At 40.1% G+C, this 14,364-nt stretch overlaps 3 protein-coding genes across 4 annotated transcripts; 2 read left to right on the top strand and 1 right to left on the bottom strand.

Annotated features, from left to right (window-relative positions):
- The first annotated feature begins 2,646 nt into the window (after nucleotides 1-2,646).
- LOC146478642 (ribonuclease Oy-like) lies at nucleotides 2,647-8,724 on the top strand. 2 transcript variants are annotated; one of them, XM_085112237.1, is made up of 10 exons: nucleotides 2,647-2,708; nucleotides 2,885-2,954; nucleotides 3,845-3,920; nucleotides 4,363-4,448; nucleotides 5,117-5,189; nucleotides 5,379-5,446; nucleotides 6,136-6,249; nucleotides 6,920-6,968; nucleotides 7,379-7,450; nucleotides 8,466-8,724. In XM_085112237.1, the coding sequence occupies exons 2-10, from the start codon at nucleotides 2,887-2,889 to the stop codon at nucleotides 8,607-8,609; spliced, it is 750 nt and encodes a 249-aa protein (XP_084968363.1). In that variant the 5' UTR covers nucleotides 2,647-2,708; nucleotides 2,885-2,886; the 3' UTR covers nucleotides 8,610-8,724. The 2 variants fall into 2 exon arrangements, with proteins under 2 accessions (XP_084968363.1, XP_084968362.1); XM_085112236.1 differs by having other exon boundaries at nucleotides 2,695-2,765.
- A 414-nt stretch (nucleotides 8,725-9,138) lies between these two features.
- On the bottom strand, nucleotides 9,139-11,877 carry LOC146478641 (alpha-1A adrenergic receptor-like). Its single transcript, XM_085112232.1, has one exon. It carries the CDS (start codon nucleotides 11,525-11,527, stop codon nucleotides 10,358-10,360), a length of 1,170 nt encoding a protein of 389 aa, XP_084968358.1. The 5' UTR covers nucleotides 11,528-11,877; the 3' UTR covers nucleotides 9,139-10,357.
- LOC146478640 (triokinase/FMN cyclase-like) lies at nucleotides 11,764-14,260 on the top strand. Its single transcript, XM_085112239.1, has 2 exons — nucleotides 11,764-11,895; nucleotides 13,807-14,260. The coding sequence occupies exon 2, from the start codon at nucleotides 13,840-13,842 to the stop codon at nucleotides 14,251-14,253; it is 414 nt and encodes a 137-aa protein (XP_084968365.1). The 5' UTR covers nucleotides 11,764-11,895; nucleotides 13,807-13,839; the 3' UTR covers nucleotides 14,254-14,260.
- Nucleotides 14,261-14,364: the final 104 nt, after the last annotated feature.

Genomic DNA, 14,364 nt, shown 5'->3' with positions numbered 1-14,364 from the left:
AATTCAAGAAAATGTACTCCACATAGTAAACTCAACAAATAAACCAAGTCAGGCAGCCTACAAAATCCTCATCAATAAAAAATGTACTCGCCCTGAAAGGAGCCAAAAGAAATGGTTAAGGGACTGTGAAATTGAAAACGTGGAGAATTTGGACTGGGAGTCAATTTATCTACTGCCTAGGTTATGTACAGTTAGTACGAAACTAAGGAACTTCCAGTTCAAATTTCTCCATAGGAAAATCGCCACAAATTCATTCTTGTATAAAATTAAACTTTCGTAAACAAATCTCTGTTGCTTCTGTCAAACAGCACAGGAAACATTGCTTCATCTTTTCTGGGAGTGCCCGATCACACAGGCCTTTTGGAATAGTGTTGAACTATTTTTCGTTTCCGCTGATTTAATTCCAACCTCACAAGTTTTAACGTTATGCCACTGTTTAGTTCTTAAAGGAGATAAAAACGCCTCCTTATTGAATCATTGTTTACTTCTTGGCAGATATTATATTTACTCCTGCAAATACAAGAACGTTAAACCATCGTTAATTGAATATCTTAATCAAGTAAGATGTAATTTAAAAGTAGAAAAACATGTTTCTATTGTTACAGGAACACAAAACGCTTTCCAGCAACGGTGAATGAGTTGATAGAACATTAAATATTGTGCGAAAGTTGGTTAGTCCATACAGAAAAAGATGTTTTCGCGGCAGAAAAATTACGATTTTGTGCTTTCTTTAATTAGTTGTTTGACTTTTAAAATATACAATAACAATTTCAATTTTTTCAAAGTTTGAACTCGAAGTGGGTTGATTTTTTTCTTAAATTGTCAAAGACGGCAAACGTTTAATTTATGAGAAGTGTACCGTTCTCAGTGTATTGTCATTATGGTTTTAGTGGAATAATAAATATAAATGATTTATTATGCATTGATAGAGTACTTTTCTTCAGTCTGAGACTCTAAGAATCGCACTCGGCAGAAGAGTAGCGTGGTTGCGCGAAAAGTCTTCAAGAAAGTCTCGTGTAATCTCGAGTTTCCACATGGCCATTTTTATGGCTAATTTACACGTATTGAAAGAAAACAAAGAAAACGAGTGAGCTTGAGCGGACGAAACTCGGACCGATTTATAAAAATATGCGGCAGTGCTACAGATTTTTCGAATCAGGCCGATATTCACCCCACGCTTAGCCTCCTTCTTCGCAGACACTTTTTGTCGTCTCGCATTCCTCCTCCACGAGTGCTCAGGGGGAGGAATACTGACAAGCACAAAGAGTAGGGGGTTACCGTACGCTTTACCAACAGAAAAAGAAATCGGCCGACAAATTATAACGAGTACATTGGTCCATGCGAGTGAAACCCACTAATCGTAACTGATCTTGCAGATAAAATCAGTACCACGCAACCACGCACAATCCATTTTTTGCCTGTGAACCGGCCTTTGAACAGTCTCCCAAGTGGGACCGATAGAATTGGACGAAAAGAAAAATTGGCGAGCCGGGCAAGCTGAGCCCCCCTCCTCCTCCGTATTAATGTACTTGTGATAAGAAATACACTGAAAAGGTAAAAATGGATTGTATTCTTAACGTATAAACTTCCCAAAATAAAAAACTTTCAATAAAAATAGTATAAGCTCAACTTCCAATATGCAAGCACTTGTAACAAACCTTTTTGGAATCGCTGATAAGTTGCATGAAGCAAGTTGCCTCAACTTATCAGCGGGTATATGTGAGTATCCAAGTTCTTCAAGCTTTCTCCTGATCTCTTCTTCAGTGAAATCGTAACTCTGTGCCATGATAACCTTCTTTGCATGCAAACAGCAATTCACGTTCTGTTCTTGAAATCAACATCAACGGTAGTTTCTAGTGCCCAGCCTGTTTCTCGAAACTCCAGGTAACTTACCGGGCCCGATAAATGATTCCCAGGGCGGGGGGGGGGGGGGGGTGGGGGGAGTGGAAAGGGTACTCCCGAAAATTTTCGATAGGGGTGTGCTGCGAAGGTTCTCGAACCCTGACCCTATTTAAGGGTAAAGGAAGGGAAAACGGATACCCTTTTTAAGGACCAAACCCGAAAAATGACACCCTATTCAAGGGATCCAAACAACGCCTAATGTACAAGGATAAACACAAATCTCTATGAAAATCGTTTTTCTACTACTTCAGCGGATACTTCAGTTTTAAAAAGCCATTTATTTTTCGTAAAACGTGGCGCTTACAAGCTTCAATTTAACTGATACAATTTAGGTACCCTATCTAAGGACTAATCCAGGAACGCGCCGCTAAATGAGGAAAAATGATACCCTATTTAAGGACTGAGAACCTCAAAAACCACACCCTATCTCGCGGCACGTACCTATACAGCCCATATATGGGAGTACCCTCCCTGGGAAGTGATTTTGGTGATAAAAGTTTAAGTCAACAGAAGTCAATATTTCTTAGCTTTAAATACTAAATTTTAAAATCTTGTTACTCTGTGAAAATATTGGCCGAGTACCATGTCTGTAATCACTGCGTAATCGGCGAAAAAAACATTTGAAAATACACTTATCGGGCCCGGTAAGTTACCGGGACTTTCGAGAAACGGGCCCCAGGCTGCCGCGTGTTCCGCGGTTAACCGGTAACCGAACAATGGCAAAAACATTTCCACAGGACGCAGTTGGAGTTTTTTCTACGAAACTCACGTGAGCATAAAGAAGTCAAATGTCAAAGCCGTAAGAGGTAAGCCATCCATCTTGGCGTTGTCCTGGTCTTTTAAGGAAGTTGTGTTATTCTGAGGTAAAAGTCATGCTTTGAGCCGTAATGATGTGACCATCAATCGTGGAGAATCTATGAAATAAGCTGAACAACTTACGAGAAAACGTCAATGAAGTTGTTGTCCAATTAATTCTTTTCAGAAATGATGTTCGTGCGAGGTTTTGTGCTAGCTTTGCTTTGTCACACGATTGTCTCCTTCAAGTTGTTTGGGTAAATATGATAAGGTTACTCATGTTGTTGAACTCCTCATAAGCTTACTAGTAGAGGCTGAAGTATTTTTATTTTACCCATTGCATGCTGGAAGAGAAAATTGATTATTTTTGCGGCAGCATATCTTTGGAAGCGTCTAGACAGATCCTTTTCACGATTCCAAAATGGAAAATTGCTTTCGACACTGAATTGAAAATCCCTCGTACTGAGATCGTTTATACGGATCGTAACTGCATGTGCGTGCGGTCCCAATGAATATGGTGTTTGGCAGGTTTAGTTTTGAAAATTTTTTTTGATTTGGGACTCAGGTCTGCAAGAAGATGGATGGCGAAACTGTATGTTTTTATTTCACATGCAAATAGTAAGGAAAAAAAAAAACGTTTGGTCTGTACATAATTAGTAAGTATCGGGTGGCATGGAAATTTTGCTATCTGATCCATTTGTTTTTGTCAGACTTATTAAGTTACTTAACTTTAAAACAATAGATCCAGAAAACCATTCCAATTCCATTTTTTCAGCCCTTGACAGCCTTTGTTATCAATAAATTTATTATGAAATGTTGTGCAATAATTATAATGATTTACACATCATTCTCTTGATTTCTAATTTGCATGCTGGGCCCAAAATGTGGAGAGGAGGGAGGAAGGAGGAGGGAGTAGGAAGTGGGCCCAGTTGGGGAAGGAGAGTGTAATAAGGAGAACTACATTAATATATGGGCATAGAGGGTATTAGGTGAGCTTTTTAGGGTGGGATTCTGAGGAAAGAAGGAGTTCAGACCTCATATATGTAATTTCTCCATTTCCCCCAAAAGGTGACATGACTGGTATAATTTTCAGGACATATTAGCCTTATTAAAAACTCATGTGATGTTATTATCTTTTAATCAACAGAGCAGATTATGGTGCTGACTTTGACCATTTCATTTTTTCTCAGTGGTGGCCTCAAACACAATGTCAAATTGAAACTGTAAGTGTTTCCCCTGGGGAGGGGAGGGGGTGGGAGTAACATAACTCCCAAATTAAGTATGTGCCACCACCCCGCCCCCTCAAGGGGTAAGGTCTTTAAGCCATTTTGGTCTGAAAAAATAGGTAATAATAGATTTTATATTTTTGGTATGAACGTCTCAAAACTCACAAAAAAGACATTGGGAAGGGGGTGTTTGGTAAACTCCAGAACTTTGACAACAAGAAATTATGTTTGTGCTGTAAAGCCAAGACAGTTTGGAGCCCAGCGAAAACGTTCTTGTATTTCCAACTGTAATGTCCAGAATTTTCATGCAAGTGGTAAGTACCAAAAATTTTCAGCCTTAACCCTCTTGTGACCCTGATTATTTTTCTTTATAGGGTAATTTTAGTTTAACTATCAAATCTCTGTTTATATTTGTTGTGAATTTCTTCGGATATATAAGGATGATAGCAGGATGTTCACAGAGAGAAATGTGTTGAAGAAGTGCGTGCCATCTGGAATCACAAAATGGACAGTTCATGGACTTTGGTGTGTAGCGTGTGTTTGTCGTCATTTTAATGTATGCATCATTGTCACTTTCATGAGGTATATTTTTCTTTGTTGGTGCTTTCAGAGAGGCAAATGGGAGGGTTGTTTTCCTTAGGTTCCCCTTTTAATCTGGAGGTTAGGGGGAAGGGAGGTTAGGCAGGCAAGGGAGAGGAGTGATTGGTTTAGATTTTATTTTTCTATTGTTGTTGGGTATGGTAATGTATGATAATCAGTTTGAAACAATGGAAAATAAAATTTAAACCAAGGATAAAATTGAACCACATGACAATAAGGTGTACCATACACTAAGGTTAGAACCCAGGAACCCAAGAAGAAAAAATCTATAGACAAAAAGAGGGAATAGCCTCCCTTGCAGATGTTCTTTTGACTTGTCACGCAATCTTTCCTCCTTGACGAGAAGACATTTTGTTGGGGAGGAAAGATTGTATGACGAGCCTAAAGAGCATCTGCGAGGGAAGCTAAAAAGAGGGAAAAGGGATTAAAAAACCTGCCTGTCACATTTGAAAATGGCAGGTAGTGGAAATAAATAAAAAATTTACAACAATAACACTCATTTTTATGTCAGGTAAAAAAAATCTAGTGACATATGCACCCAGCTGGTTGAGCAGTTGAGCCCTGCCTTATTATTTCTTGACATTTTCTTGCAGGCCTACTCTTGGGGAGGAACATGCCCCAGTGTTCTGTAATAGCTCATGGCCTTTTGATGAATCAGTTATAAAGGTAATCTCAGCTTGTCGACTTACTCTCATTACAACTTGTCTCGATTCTCATTTCATTGTTGTACAACTGGTAATTAAATAGCTACATTCCTTGACCTTAAATTATTCCTAGCTGCTATATCTTTGACTCACTATAATCAGCAAACAATCTTCACTTTTTAAATAGATACATGTACATCTCAATTTTCAGGATTTGAAGCCTAAGATGGAGCTTCAGTGGCCATCTTTTGATCCAGGTCATGATGTAAGTGGATTTTGGTAAGTGGCAGCCATCAATCAATCAATCAGTCAATCATCAGTCAGTCACTCATGTCAGTCATTCAATCAATCCTGAGTCAATTAAGGTCATTCAATCAAAATTATTGCATGTCAGTCAGTCAGTCAGTCAATCAATCAATCAATCAATTAATCAATCAATTATATGTCAGTCAGTTAGTTGTAAGTTTTACCATTTCCATTCCTGTTTTCTTTCTGTTTCCTGTATTCTCATTCCCGTTTCCATTCCTGTTTTCTGTTTCCTGTTTCTTTTCCATTCCCATTCCCGTTACTGTTACTGACAGTTTCAGCCTGTTAGCCAGTTAGTACCAGTTATGCATCTAGGGGTGTCTTTTTTTTGGTATAAAAACCTGGCGTGGAGGGCCAAATCTTTTTTTATTCTGCAAAATTTTCTTTTCATCCCACGGCCACTTTGTTTGTGTTGCTCCTGCCCCGTATGTAAAGTTCTGGATCTGTGTGATGCATGATGCAAGACTGAGTAGGTCGGTGTGGCTGTCAAGGATCAGTCAGTAAAAACCAGGCAGTCATCAGTCTCAGCTCTAGGGGGCACCCCCCCTCCTTATTTAGACAAAAACCGAGGGCCATAGGTCCGAGGCGCCCACATATTTCGTCCCACAAGAGAAGCGCGCACACACACACACACTTACCTGATTAGCTTTTTTCTCACAAAGGAAACATGAATGGGAAAAGCACGGAACTTGCAGCACCAATCTTCCTTATTTGAACTCGGAGCACAAATACTTTGATGTCATATTGAAATTAAATGTCAAGTATGATATATACAGGTAAGAAGGGAATACATTATAGCTAGAGCTGTTTTCAACTATTTGTCGTAAAATCAAAACGAAAGTTATTACTCTGACCAATCACAACAGACGTAAAGAGCGTAGTGAACTAATCAGAACTTGAAGCAAATACATGTACCCGGCGTCAAGCGCGGGAAAACGCGTAAGATTTGTTTTGGTTTTGCTTCTTATTGGTTGAGAAAATTGCACGATTTTTACGAACCAATCACAGAGTTTAGTGAGGCATAACAAAAGCAAACGATAAATTACTTTCGGCACTAACTATTAATATACCGTTTAAGTTTACTTTCTTTCGTCATCCCAGTTCGTAATGTTGAACATAGATGTTGCACAGGACCTGAATATCCGAAAGCCAATTAACGCTAATCGAGGTAAACCGAGGTTTTCATCTTGGTTCTTACGAATGATTCTAAGAGCTAATAATTTTACTTTAAGCTAATGATAAAGATAAGTGTAAGTCATAGACTGAGGGACAAAAACCTTTTGGAAGAATCTTTATTGATTAGTAATTTAACTCGACTGTAGAAGTTCACACTAACCCAGGATTAACTTGATCATACTTTGAACAACTGGGCCTTTTGCACTCACGACCATCAGTTGGGATAAATCTATACTAATTGCTTTTTAAATTATTTTTCTAACTTTCTAGTGCCCTAGCAAACAATGGCATTGTTCCATCAAACGACAAGACTTACCAGGTTAGACCATATCAAGAGCACTATAGTATTGGACCTCAACTTCTCAAGCCTCTCCCTTTCTACTTGGAACTGACTCTGTTGACTACTTTACAGTGGCTTGTATGTGTGTAAAGATGAGCCGCGCAGGAAATCTCCAAAAACGGCAAGGCGTGCACACGAGAATTTGCAGATTAATAGCAACAACGCCCGCCTGAAATTGTGAAAATTATGATTGCATATCTCGCTTCGTGTGGTGTGGAGGAGGTCAGATAAAATGACTCGAACTTACACTGTGTATAAGCATTAATCAAGCCTCTGCGAAATAGCTCGACTTAAACATTTTAAAATTGCAAATGAAGGAATTACCCTTTAATCTGGCAACACTTTACTTGTATTTTCCATTTAATTTATTATTTTCTTATTTTGTGCAGGTGAAGGATGTTGAAAATGCCGTTTTCGAATCCTACCACGTTCATCCCAAAGTATATTGCATGCCTATGAAGGTAAGAAGAAATACCACTTGTTCATTGGTAAAGTTTATTTCAATTCACCCAGTTGTTCTAACAATGGATCTTCTTTGTCGAAAGCAGTTTCGCGTACATTAAGACATCTAATGTTCAAGAAAACTAACTAGCGAAAACTAGTGGCTCGATATTTTTATCCGTGCTTTATAGAAGTTACACGTTTGCCTGCATCGGTTCCATGTTCTCCCGCGTTCAAGGGCTTGTCTATGTGGTTGGTTCATACTACAGTCAAACCTTCCGTAAGCGACCACCCAAAATGCCAAGCCTAGGTGGTCGCTTACGGGAAGTGGTCGCTTACGAGAGGTCATACCACAAGGGGTCATTTGCATAATGTAACTCCAGAGATTTAGTAGGCACAAACACGTTTTTAAACTTTCCAAAAGGTATATTGCCAAAGAATTTCAGTATCCAAGTTGATGTTTTGCCTGTGATAAATTACCTGCCTGTGATAAATTACCTAGTACGGCGAATGGGACAAGTCTATTTCGGGAAACCCGGTACCTCCGATTGTGACATTCACGTCCCCTGAACTACTGAACAATGTACATGTGATAATGTTACAAAGGAAAATTGTGCAACTCGCGAAAGGGATAGATATGAGGACGTATACGACAAGTGGTCGCTTACGGGAGGTTAAACGCAACATAAAATTACAAACTGTCATCTCTAAAGTGGTCGCGGTCGCCTACGAGAGGCGGTCGCCTACGAGAGGTGGTCGCTTTCGAGAGGTTCCAACTATAATAATTTGACTGGGAAAATTTTAGTATTTTGGAAAAGTGGTCGCTCAAGAGAAGTGGTCGCAAGGGGAGGATCGACTGTATTTACATAAGACAGAAAATTCGCGAAATTTGTGTTGCGTCAACAAACCTCTCATGTAGTATACCTACAACAATCTATATTTGAAGCGAAAATTAGCGCGTTTACTTCGAGAAGCGAACATTTACCCTAGAGTGATGCTCAAGCCTAACTTCTGTGTCTTTGTCCTTTTCTCCAGGGCTTGGATCAGATGTCAGGCTCTGTTGAACTGTGCCTGGACAAACAATTGGTGCCAATGAATTGTCTGAACAGCACTGCACGGTGTAATTACAGCCAACCAGTGCAGTATCTACCTATTGTTCACCTGTATGAGTTGGTGTAAAGACTTGCTGTTAACCAATCAAACCTCGATAACTAGAGGGCGGGCAGTAGTGATATTGAACGAATTTTACTTGTTGGAAAAAGACTAGGTTTGATCCTGGGTTTAGAAGATTCAAAACGCGAAATGCAATGTGTTGTTTGAAACACAATGAAGTAGTCAAATGAGTTAGGAGGTCTTTGAAGATAGGTCAAGATATAACGATATAACGAGGTAGATAAGTTTATATTTGACTACATATGCAGACTAAAGACATTTGAAGCTAATGCAATGAAGGAAGTTTCCTTTGTACGCCGGCCAACTCCAAGATGAGTGTACGGTGGCCAGTTTCGTTTTAGTTTAGATTCGAGAAACATGCGTTTACCGTTTCAGGTTAAATAACAGGTTAGACGATCTAATGATCTCAACATTTATTTGTCGTTTGGTATTTTGGCAAAGCACTTGGTTCTAACATATGCATTGCTGTAGGTAAAAATTTAATGATTTAAGGCAACAAAACGGTGAATAAATTGATAGAACATTAAATATTACACGAAAGTTGGTTAGGCCATACAGAAAAAGATGTTCTCGCGGTAGAAAAATTACGATTTTGTGCTATCTTTAATTAGTTCTTTGACTTTTAAAATATACAATAACAATTTCAAATTTTTCAAAGTTTGAACTCGAATTGGGTTGATTTTTTTTCTTACATTGATAAATAAGACGGCAAACGTTTAATCTATGAGAAGTGTACCGTTCTCAGTGTATTGTCTTTATGGTTTTAGTGTTATAATAAATATAAATGATTTGTTATGTATCGATAGAGTACTTTTCTTCAGTCTGAGACTCCAAGAATCGGACTCGGCAGAAGTGTGGCGTGGTCGCACGAAAAGTCTTGAGAACCAAGTCTCGAGTGATCTCGAATTTCCACATGGCCGTTTTTATGGCTAATTTTACACGTACCGATTAACCACAAAGAAAATGAGTGAGTGTGAGCGGATGAGACTCGGTCCGATTTATAAAAAGATGCGGCAGTGCTACAGATTTATCGAATCAGGCCGATATTCACCCCACGCTTAACCTCCTTCTTCGCAGACACTCTTTGGGCTCGTCTTGCATTCCTCCTCCACGAATGCTCTTGGAGAGGAATACTGACGAGCACAAACGGCATCTACGTAGGAGGTTACTCTACGCTTTACCAACAGAAAAAGAAATGGGACGACAAAATATAACGAGTAAATTGGTCCATGCTAGTGAAACCCACTAATCGTCACTGATCGGACCGATAAAATCAGTACTAGTACCACGCAGCCACGCACGATCCTTTTTTTTTTTTTTTTCGTTCCCTTGGCTGTGAACAGTCTTCCAAGTGAGGTATAGGACGGAAAGAAAAATCAGCGAGCCGGGCGAGCGGAACCCCCCCCCCCCCCCCCCACTTCTCCTCCTCTCCCCACTCCACCACTTCCCTCCCCCTCTCCGAGCGGGATTTTTGTTTTCGCTGGGAGCCTGGGGCCCGTTTCTCGAAAGCCCCGGTAACTTACCGGGCCCAATAACTGTCTTTGGTGATAAATGTTTCATAACAGAAGTCAATTTTTGTTAGCTTTGTATACTAAAATTTAAAATCTTATTATGCTATGAAAATATTGGCCAAGTACCATGTCTGTAATCATTGTGTAATCAGTGAAAAAACATTTTTTAAAAAAATATACTTATCGGGACTTTCGAGAAACGCCCCCCTGTTCACAGGCTATTCGTTCCCACTACTCTGGTTGTTACCCTTCAAGTCCTAACGAAGCGCTTCCATCAGTGACTGCCCTGCTTCGGTTTCCCTTCGCTTTTGCAGTTTCACAACAAATGATCTGTTTAAACGCGCGCTTAAAATCCTGGTGCAACGCTCCGTACAAAATCGGATTCACCGCCGCGTTAGAAAACGCGAACACCGTTGAACTGTACTCAAGTGCGCGCGGCACATCCTCGCGGTTCACGAAGATAGCCCAAAGGTTCGCGATTCCGCGCGGGAACCAACAAATAACAAAAGCCAAGATAACTGCGAGGAGCGTTTTCGTTACCCTTGCCTCCATAGTCCTTCGGCGTCTTTTTCGCCTTGCCGCTGCAGAAGTCGTAGTATTTCTAAGATCCATAAAACCAGGTTCACTGACGTCATCTTTAGACGCAGCAAGGTTATCAAATGAAAGACTCGTGGGCATGTTGCTATAATTAGATTCCTTTGAGATTCTACTTTCACGTTCCTCTAATTCTAAGCTGAACGTTTTTTCAAACACTCGCTTGCCCTGCAGCCGCACGTGTCTGTAGACATTCAAGTAAAGAATTGCGCCGAGTATTCCCGGAATAAAATAGCACATGACTTGAACCGTAATGGCGTAAGCCATTTCTTCAGACCATAGGATGTTGCAAAACAAAGTTCCTTGTATAAATCCCAGCTTACCCCATCCGAAGAATGGCAGTGAGGTCCATATTAAGGAATAAAGCCAGGTTATCATAACAGCGGAAATAGTGCCTCGTTTGTTGCAACGTGTTTCGTAAGAGTGTGGATAAGCCACAGCAATGTATCTGTTTACACTGATATGCAACAAAGCCATGATTTGACCCGCTGTCAAGAAAGCATTGATAAATCCCGTGAGCTTGCACATTCTCCAAGACAAGACCCACTCCTGTGTGACTGCTGTTGTCATAACAAATGGCACCACGGCGAGTGTTATTGAAAGATCCACAAATGCTAGATTTACGACAAGAATGGCCGCTGTGGTCCGCAAGCTTTTGGTGCGGTAAACGGCGAGGAGGACCAAGATGTTGCCGAAAATGGCCAATGCCATAACGCAGGCCATGGAAACCACAGACAGAATTGATCCAATTGTGAACGATGAAGTCGCGTTGGTAGAAGGAGGGTTCGTAGTCAAACGGTAAAATGTTTCGTTCGTCATTGTTATAAAATATACAGCTGACAGACGCCAAATATCTTTACACTCCAACTCCGGCACTGGCAAAAGATTTGTCACAGTCGATCGCTCTTGTGTGAAATCACCACTGGAAGTCAAAACGTGAGGAGCGCATGAAACAAGCTAAAAGATGATTTAACGATTTAGGAATCAAGGTGAAAAGCGAATTCTTTGACCACCCACAAACATCCGGGTGAGACAATGGCACAATTAATTTTTTTTCTAAAGAAAGCAAAAGGCACTGGCTTCAGTTGTGACGAACGCAGCTTATATCACACAGTACAGAGGGCAAAACATGACCCCAATCAGTCGACACGCGACAGCCCTAATTTGGCAGAACTTCCGATCCGCAGGTAAATCTTTAGTTTAGAATTGCAAACAACATTTATATTCTAATCTTGTAATGAAGAATCTCGATGTCGGGAAATATTGGTATGTTTTTCGCTTCTACAAAGGAAAGCGCTAATTTCCTTTCAATTGTTTTAAACTCAAAAGACATTAGTCACGCACTTTATTGCTTTTATAATATCAGATTCTACAAAATTATCTGCCGGAAGACGTCTTTTACATGTAGCGCAATTAATGTAAGCCCATACCAAGTAACTTATAAACAGATCTACGGAAGCGCTTTTATAAAAAAAAAATTAATTTGCGGGCGAAAAACTAGGCGAATTTACTTAGTATGAGGGCGGTACGGACTATTTTACCACAAAACTGACAAAAATACAGACTATTAAATTTGTTTTTTAGTTTTTTTAGGCAAGTAGATTCGTTGCTAATGCTTACTGTGACATTAATTTACTTGAAAGGTTCTGTTTCCTTGTTTTTCGGTTGTAATAAGCTATTTTCATTTTTCCTGGTGCTAAAATAAGTGCATGATAAGTGAACTCTTGTGAAAATTCTTGACAAGTTTCCCGGCTTGTCAAGCCAAAATAAACAAGAGGGAAAATGCCTGCTTTGACTCACATTCCCTACGCAAACGATGCATATCTTATTTGTAGAATCAGGCATACGTAAGGCGGGTTATTTTATTGTAGTCAGAAAAAAATACAGCTGTTTTGAGTCTTGTACAGTTCATCACTGAGTTTCGTGTATACAGATTTGGCGCTGAGATTCGACCGATATATTCGGAGTTCCGAAAACGATTAGATTTAATTTATCCCGTAGAAAACACAGCTATTACAAAAAAACTTGGGAAATGAATTTACTGGCGGTCCTCAAAATGAATCCGGCAGCTTGTATGAATTTAGGATAAACCGATCAAATATCAAACAAACAGCCAAACAAATTGTCACCACGGTTTGTGTCAAGGTAGAAAAATCCCACGGATTCTCATATTTTCACACGCCAAAAAAAAAAGTGTTTAAAATTTTGCAATGAACGTTTTTTAAGGAGTCAACTATTCGAGTTTTCATTGCAGCTTGACTAGTGATTGTGATGAGAAGAAGTTATCAGCTTGCACCTGAATTAAATTTAAGGATAACTACGATGTAATCCTTTTATCTGAGTAAGTCATTTGAGGCCCTTGTCATTAACAATTTTAGTTTATTGTCGCTGGTAAATTTACATGTAAATTGGCCAAGCGCTGGTATTGAATCACAAGGCACGTGCTCAATGTCCAATGTCCAAAGTTTTTTTCCTCCTTAGCCCGTGATCGAACTTAAGGCTGGTTTCCATATGATCGCGGATCGCAGATCGCAGATCGCAATAAGGTCTGCGATCGTCTGCGATCATATGGAAACCAGCCTTTAGATAGAAAATGGTTCTATCTTCTGCGATCGTCTGCGATCGCGATCGCAGGATCGCAGACGATCGCAGAAGTAGTTTCCATATGATCGCAGACGATCGCAGACCTTATTGCGATCTCAGGCTGCGATCTGCGATCCGCGATGATATGGAAACCAGCCTTTACTCTAAACTGGCTCAACGTTAAACAATACGAACAAAAGAGGCTGCTTTTTTTTTTTAAAATTCCTTTTTGTTGTGGGAAACTACCCCTCAACAGTGTTAACAAAGTTAAAAAAAAGGGGGTTCGAAAAATATTATTTTTGCCCCGCGGGTCCGAGTCGAATATATATCGGATCCGTCCGTCTTTATTTTTGACATTTTAAACCCTTTTCTCTAAGACCTGACTTCCTTCAGTTATCTTGATACACGAAATGAATTAAACTCATCAAGAACTTTTAAATGGTATCTTACAAACGACCATTGTGTTTTCTCAATTTTTACTGTTTGGAAAATTTATCCCGAAAAAACTTCGGCAGGTACTCGACCCAGTTCCCCGCATCCTAAACAAAATGGAGTCCAAGAAGTGTGGGGCAAAAACATCAAAGAAACTGGTAAATGAACCTTTGAAAGCCGTCAATGAGGCTCTAGAAGGATTTGTCGCCGCAAACCCCGGATTAAGGCTTCTAAAAGGCCACCAAGTTGTTATCCGTGAAGATATAGAAGATGTTCGAAAGGCTGGCAAAGTGGCTCTTATTTCTGGGGGTGGAGGCGGGCACGAACCCGCACAAGCGGGATTTGTCGGGAAAGGAATGCTCTCTGCGGCTGTCTCTGGCGCCGTGTTCACCTCCCCTTCAACAAAATCAATCCTCGCTGCTCTACGAGCGGTTGGCAAGGGCAACAGCGGAGGAACGTTATTGATTGTCACGAATTACACTGGCGACCGTCTGAATTTCGGATTTGCAGCAGAGAGAGCGGCAACTTAGGGCTTAAAAGTAGAAATGGTGGTAGTAGGGGAAGACTGTGCCCTCACTAGTAAGGATAAAACAGCAGGAAGAAGGGGACTGTGCGGAACAGTGCTTATTCATAAGGTAAAG

The sequence above is a fragment of the Pavona decussata genome, unplaced genomic scaffold, assembly GCF_977016875.1.
Source record: "Pavona decussata unplaced genomic scaffold, jaPavDecu1.1 SCAFFOLD_64, whole genome shotgun sequence".
Taxonomy (NCBI): Eukaryota; Metazoa; Cnidaria; class Anthozoa; order Scleractinia; family Agariciidae; genus Pavona; species Pavona decussata.
The sequence above is the reverse complement of the archived record's forward strand: the minus strand, read 5'-3'. Positions and strand labels throughout refer to the sequence as shown.